The sequence below is a fragment of the Mandrillus leucophaeus genome, unplaced genomic scaffold (assembly GCF_000951045.1).
Source record: "Mandrillus leucophaeus isolate KB7577 unplaced genomic scaffold, Mleu.le_1.0 Scaffold914, whole genome shotgun sequence".
Classification (NCBI taxonomy): Eukaryota; Metazoa; Chordata; class Mammalia; order Primates; family Cercopithecidae; genus Mandrillus; species Mandrillus leucophaeus.
Genome location: NW_012109964.1, coordinates 85,048 through 92,504, shown reverse-complemented (window position 1 = coordinate 92,504; position 7,457 = coordinate 85,048). Strand labels below are relative to the sequence as shown.

Genomic DNA, 7,457 nt, shown 5'->3' with positions numbered 1-7,457 from the left:
GTATTCCATATTAAACATCAAGACTTGATTAAGTTGCAGTCTTTTATGACTCAAATTGGTCATGAAAATATGTCTCATTATATTGTAGAACACTCGGATGTAACTGTTCTCCTTTCCTGGTGGCGGGGAGCTTTTGTGATAGAATTCTGCCAGAATTCATTTATCAGTGAGAAACATTTTGTAAGCCGTGTGAGCATTTATGTGTTTTATGTGGGAGCTTTGTTGTTGCTGTATACATGCTCCAGCTAGACGAAGGAATTTTTCACTTTGACTTTATCAAGATTCACATAGCTATCTGCGTTTTAGACACATAATTTAACCTTTCATCTCCTTGGCATTTTCCATTTATCCCAGACACCTCATGACCAAAAGAGCTGGTAAAAATTTTATGTGAGAAGAGGGGCTTTTGTGGATTTTTAAAAAATGAGTATTCTTTAATACATGCCTTAAGTGTTATGGGAAAATTCTTTTCATGAAAAGGAGGTATTTCCCTCCGTTATCTAGCATTTATTTCATTAGAAAGAAAATCCTTATGTACAACTTCAGGTGTCTCAGAAGATTCCTTTAATATATATTTTAATATTCTATAATGTATGTTTAATATATAATGTATATTATATATGTCATATATTAATACGTATATTTAATATAGATATTAAGGGAATCTTGTATATACTCTAACATATATATTCTGAAAACAGCAATCAGACGCTACACTTTTTCCCTCTATGGACCCCAAGCAGACCTGTTTTTTAGGGCATGCAAGAGTTTTTAGACAACTTCAACAGGTTACTTAGTCTTCAGTAGGGAAAACGTTTCTAAAGTTATGCTTTGGAGGAAAAATATTTCACATGAAAATGCTAATGAACAGCTTAAAATTTAACCTGTCTAGACTGCTTGCAGGCAGAAATGAAGAAGGGGAAAAAATCTTACCTTTAAGTATATTGTCAGAGCTGCTGCAAGTAAACCATTTTTCTAGTGCTTGCCTTGAGATTTGTTTTCTAATGTGCTAAAGAGAAAAGTTTTGATACATTTATCCCAGTTTCCAGTTTATGAAAATCCTATTATAAATCACCCATATATATGTCTTCAGTTTAGAGCTAAAACAGATGTCTTCCTTTCATTTCCCCAATGTGGTAGGCACACACATGTGCACATGCGCACACACACGGTCTGGTAGTTCAGATAGGGTTGCAATTAAGCTGTTTACATTCTTTACATGTCTGTTCAGAACAGAACCTTTAAAACTTTGCAGTGGTCGAAGGTGAAGGATGAAAAGCCCTGGAGTCTAAATGAAGCATTTGAAGGACTGGTGGTGTTTTGAAAACCATTCCAACATTAAGCTTGGTAAAAAGGAACCAGTATCCTGGGTTGTTTTCTGTCTCTTGTGGCTGATGAAGCAGCTAGGAGCCTTCTCTCTTATAGCTCCATGAAATTTTAATGAAAATCAAATAATTCCTTTATAGCAAGGTTTCTCAACCTGGGAGCTATTGACATTTTGGGACAGGCTTTCTCTGGGGTGGAGTGGGATGGCAGGGGCTGTCCTGCGTACCGTAGGATGGGGGTGGAGTGGGATGGCAGGGGCTGTTCTGCCTACCGTAGGATGGGGGTGGAGTGGGATGGCAGGGGCTGTCCTGCGTACCATAGGATGGGGGTGGAGTGGGATGGCAGGGGCTGTCCTGCCTACCATAGGATGGGGGTGGAGTGGGATGGCAGGGGCTGTCCTGTGTACCGTAGGATGGGGGTGGAGTGGGATGGCAGGGGCTGTCCTGTGTACCATAGGATGGGGTGGAGTGGGATGGCAGGGGCTGTCCTGCGTACCGTAGGATGGGGGTGGAGTGGGATGGCAGGGGCTGTCCTGTGTACCGTAGGATGGGGGTGGAGTGGGATGGCAGGGGCTGTCCTATGTACTGTAGGATGTTTAGCAGCATCCCTGGGACTCTACTACCGGATGCCAGTAGTTTCCCTCCACTTGTGACAACCCAGAATGCCTCCAGATGTTGTCAGATGTCTCCTGAGAGGAAAAGAGTCCCAGTTTTGAACCACTGATTTGGAAAAACCAGCAAGACAATTCCAGTTTCTACTATAAGCTCCAGTTTGATTGTTTTGAACTGTTTTATTTTACTGGAACATAGTCAAAGAGTCTCAGTTTTGCCTCAGTAAAATATAGGTGGTTCCTACAGAACAATGAAAGTGCCACCTTCCTCCTTTAGTGCTGCTCATAGGCTGCTGTTGGGTAATTCTTGGAAAATAATGCTCTTTGTTTCCCACTTCTTTTCAGGTGACAATTGTAGAAAAGGCAGACAGCTCCAGTGTGCTCCCCAGTCCCTTATCCATCAGCACCCGAAACAGGATGACCTTCCTATTTGCCAACTTGAAAGATAGAGACTTTCTAGTGCAAAGGATCTCAGATTTCCTACAACAGACTACTTCCAAAATATATTCTGACAAGGAGTTTGCAGGAAGCTACAACAGTTCAGATGATGAGGTCTGTGGAAGACACCTGAAAGCATTTTTGGTTTATCCTCTTCCTGTGCCCAAGTGTGTTCACTTCCTTGCCCATTTTGTTTGATCTTCCAGCTTTGCATCCGATGCCCAGAGTGATATCTCAGCAATATCTCATTTAAATCTCAAGGACTTTGTATTTGGGGTCATAGATTTGGAAAGAACCTTACAGAGCACCTGGAATAACACTTTTATTTTACACTTGAAGAAATTCTTAAGTAATCTGTTCTAGTTACATAGCAAGTGACTTGGGTCCATATAGTGACATTGTTCAGAATGGTATAGAGGTCACTAAATAAAGTCTCAAACCTGAAGTACAAATCATTATGATGATTTTATTATGATAAAATATATATTGGGTCCCTGTGGAATTCTTCCCTGGACCAACGTTCAGGAAAACTGGAGGCCTGAAAAGACAGGCGACTAGCTGAATGGTTAGAGGAAGTTACTGGCAGATAAAACATGTTTTGAAGGTGGTAAGCTCACACATAACATCCTTGTCTCCGTTCACCTGCTCCAAGCTTATATGGGCATTTTTGAGGCACCAGAAACTCAATGGGGTGATGAGGCAGCCATAGCTGCTGATTCAACCATGACATGCTTTGCATACATGCAAATCAGATAAACAAATGGGCAAGCACTTTGTTGCGAATATACATCTAAAACATGAAGATTCAGAAACCTGTTGTGAGCATTGAAGTGCTGCAACCCGGGACCCAGCCACCTGTCTAATCCCTGCCAGAATGATGGCTGGCTGCTTTTCTCCTATTTCTTCACATAACAAGAAACATCATGGGAAAAAATGATGGAGCTTTTGATAACCATACAGAAGACACTGAAGAAGTAGGTTATATTGCCCGTGTCCTCCCAATGTCTTGTTCCTCTCTGTGTTGACAGGTGTACTCTCGACCCAGCAGCCTCGTCTCCTCCAGCCCCCAGAGAAGCACGAGCTCTGATGCTGATGGAGAGCGTCAGTTTAACCTAAATGGCAACAGCGTCCCCACAGCCACACAGACCCTGATGACCATGTATCGGCGGCGGTCTCCCGAGGAGTTCAACCCGAAATTGGTGGGTGCCTCTCACTTTTCCATGAAACTTTGTAGATCTGAACAATGCCACTAACACTATTTTTCACTATAAGTAAATTCACACATGACTGTGTAAATGGAGATTTTCCTATTAAGCAGATTTTGGTCTAAATATATTGTAAGTTTCACAGTGGCTTCCTGGAAGGAGGTGAGTTACAGAGGGTACCGGTGACTTCTTTTGGTCTTGTTTGGTTTTTCACTCTTGCTTAAGTTAAACCAACAAATAAATACCTGATTTCTCAGCCCATATTAGAACATCATTAACTTACCTTCACTTGGGGGTGTAGACATAAAACCATAAATACAATCTCAGGTAAGTAGGATTCTGACTCTGGGCCCAAAAGCTTTGTGGCAGAGCTGCAGGCCATGATAGATGTGTAAAATTAGAGAACTCCAGAAAATCTGAGTTCCTTTTTCTCATGAGTTCTTTCTGGAACTTGTCACTCCATTCAGCAGGGAACATGTTCTGACCTTCCATCACTCTTCTCTTACCATCCTCAGGGTACTTTGGATGTCGTAATGTTTCATTATCCCTTTCAGGCCAAAGAGTTTCTGAAAGAGCAAGCCTGGAAGATTCACTTTGCTGAGTATGGGCAAGGGATCTGCATGTACCGCACAGAGAAAACGCGGGAGCTGGTGTTGAAGGGCATCCCGGAGAGTATGCGTGGGGAGCTCTGGCTGCTGCTGTCAGGTATGGCCGCTGGGCTGGGAGTGCTGGTGTCAGAGTCTGTGGGACTCCACGCCAGGGCCTCTCTGTGCCTTCAGTCATGCCTCAGGGGTTCTTTCAAATATGCATCCCCCAGTTGAAAGCTACGTCATGTTTCCTCACCAGGGTATTGAAGTCCCTCAATTATTGTTCCCTTTATAAAATTATAGGGCCCATAGAAAGTAGACCAGATGTTGAAGCCACCATCCTTCGAGTCTTTATAAGTACTTCCGTTTCTTCAGTCAGGCTATTTAGGAATAAAGGAGAACCTGAAGTAAAAGAGCAGAATACTTTGTGACTTGGATAGTTCTTTTTTCCTTTCCCAGCTACGTCAACTTCATTGAGAATGTTTAGGTGTGACACATCCTCAGAGCAGTCATCGGGTGGGGAAGTGGGAGGAAAGAAATGAGAGGAATGAAAAGGCCCGGGTGTTTGATTTTTGCCACCTCCTGAAGTCTTTGGTCATCACTGGAACCATAAAGTTGAGGCCAGAGTCTGCACTGGAAATAAAAGCCTACTTAGATCATACCTTGTACTTCAAGCCAGAGATGCCAGGCAGGACAGAAGGGGACACGTCCATGGACCAGTGGTGAAGAGGCATCCATCTTTATTGGTCCACAGAACTGGCTCTTGTGACTGTCCATCATTCTGTCACATCAGATCTTTGAGCCCTGCTACAGAAACCAGAGATCCTTCAGGCTAAGCCCACACTGCTTCCTCCCATCCGAAGCACTGAGTGTGTCTCGGGGATCTTTAGTATCTCAGACATCAGAGCACTCCTTAGTTTCACTAACTTTACTTTCACATGTAAATCAGTTGCTCTATCTAGATTGAAGCCTGAAATATAATCATTCTAAATAGGCTTATGTGAATATTTTTATTTGAACCTAAGATGGTCTGACACAAATGCTGTTATTAAAAGCTTTTATTCTTAGAAAGTGATATTAAAATTAATAATTACCAGACTCACAGGAAAGCCTTTAAAGAAACCTATAGCTCTTTGTAAAAGTAGATGTAAATGCCCATAATGAGATGTATAAATGTCTCAGAAATAGGAACATATAATCCTGAAAAATAATTGGTTTTGTCTATTTCATGTAAAACTAGTTTGTTCTATATTTATTTAATACATGTCTTATTTTTCATTTTTCTTTCCTTCTTTCTTTTTGTAGAAATAGACATCTTGCTGTGTTGCCCAGGCTGGTCTCAAACTTGTAGGCTCAATCAATCCCCTACCTCAGCCTCCCAAAGTGCTGGGATGACAGTCATGAGCCACTGTGCCTGGCCTCATTTTCCCTAAGTAGACCAGCCATAGCTCCTCATTTAGAAACCTAAATTTGAGTCAACTCATCTCTAATTATAATTCAAACCCAAGAAGATCATTACCATCCAGTCTTCTCTTGTCTTCCCTGTGTTTGGTGAACTAGTCACCTTGACAACCAGATTCACATCACTGACAGAGTAAACAGAGTTCCATTTTCATCTTCCTTGTTCAAATTAGAAGTTATTTATAGCTGTGTTTTAAGTGAAAATGAAACTCAAGACAAGTACTGGGAAACTAGTATATACAACAATAGTACACAGCCCTATCTCAGAGATAATGTTGAGAGTTAGACCCAGCGTTTCCTTTAATGGCAGCGTTTCCTTTAATGGCAGCCCTCTTTTGGGGCGATAACTGAGCCCGTATTTCCACATCCAGGAATGGGGTTCGCCTGAGGGCCAGCCTGTCATGAAGAGAGCACAGCTCCAGGCCAGAGCCCAACTTGGGTCTCACCTGCTCCCTGTGACCCTTAGGGCGACGGCCTCATGACCTGAATTCTGTACCCACTGACATGAAATGCAGGTGAGATGACAGGAAATCACAGTGTCTCTCCCACAACAACAGAGCAAAAGCCAGCGTTATGTCCCTGTCAGCCGGGTTGGCTTTTCCAGGGCAAGCGTGAGTGGTGAGGCCAGCTCTCTTAGTGACTGTCAGAGACGAGGCCTGGGCCAGTCCAGGAATCTTGGGACTCCAATTTTCTGAATTATGAAATGTGAGTGTATACCCTGTCAATATATATATCATTTATATATTTTTATGATATCTTTATTGAGATACAATTCAGAACTTACTAGTTAAGGTGTATAATTCGGTGGCTTTTTTTTTTTTTTTTTTAGTATATTCACAGAATTGTACAATGATCACAATTATAGAACATTTGTCATCTCCCAAAAATACCCCATACCTTTTATCCATTTAGAAAATAGATATAAACTGTTTGGAAATACAGACTGGTAGTTCCATTCCCCTCAAGCCCACTCCCAGCCCCAAGCAACCACCAGACTACTTTCTGTTGCTAGACATTTTGTATAAATGGAATCATATAATATGTAGTTTTTTGTGACTGGTTTCTTTCACATAGCGTACTGTGTTCAAGGTTCCATCATGCTGTAGCATGTATCAGCATTTCATTCCTTTTTATGGCCAAATATTATATCATTGTATGGATATACTACACTTTGTTCATTCGTTTTTCAGTTGATAAACATTTAGGTTGTTTCTACTTTGTGGTTCCTATGAATAATGCTGCTATGAATGTTCATCTACGTGTTTTTGTGTGTCCTGGGCACAGTGGCCCATGCCTGTAATCCCAGCACTTTGCGAGGCCAAGGCGGGAGGATCACTTGAGCCCAGGAGTTTGAGACCAACCCAGGCAACATAGTGAGACCCCATCTCTACAAAACAAATTTTTTTAAAACTAGCTGGGTGTGGTGGCATGCACATGGAGTCCCAGCTACTCAAGAATCTGAGATGGGAGGATCGTCTGAGCCTGGGAGGTTGAGGCTGCAGTGAGCCGTGATCAGACCTCTGCACCCCAGCTTGGGTAACTCAGCAAGACCCTCTCTCAAAAAATAAAACACAGATTTAAAATTTAGAAAATTAGAAAGTTTAAAATATTTTTAAATACAGGTTTTTGTATGGACACCTGCTTCTATTTCTCTTGAATATATGAATGAAGTGGAATTTCTGGTTCGTATGGTAACTCTATGTTTAACCTTTTAAAGGTTAAACATTATTTTGATTTGCATTCTTCTGAAGGATAATGATGTTGAGCATTTTTTCATGCACTTACTGACCACTTCTATATCTTCTTTGTAGAAATATGTACTCAGATCCT

The 7,457-nt window shown here is 41.7% G+C and overlaps 1 protein-coding gene across 1 annotated transcript in view; it reads left to right on the top strand.

The window, feature by feature from the left end:
- TBC1D9 (TBC1 domain family, member 9 (with GRAM domain)) overlaps positions 1-7,457 on the top strand; it is a 149,704-nt gene that overhangs the window by 97,046 nt on the left and 45,201 nt on the right. Inside the window, exons 7-9 of the mRNA XM_011969841.1 lie at positions 2,278-2,488; positions 3,403-3,573; positions 4,134-4,284. Of these exons, the coding sequence (XP_011825231.1) occupies positions 2,278-2,488; positions 3,403-3,573; positions 4,134-4,284 (533 nt within the window). The remainder of the gene's footprint in view (positions 1-2,277; positions 2,489-3,402; positions 3,574-4,133; positions 4,285-7,457) is intronic.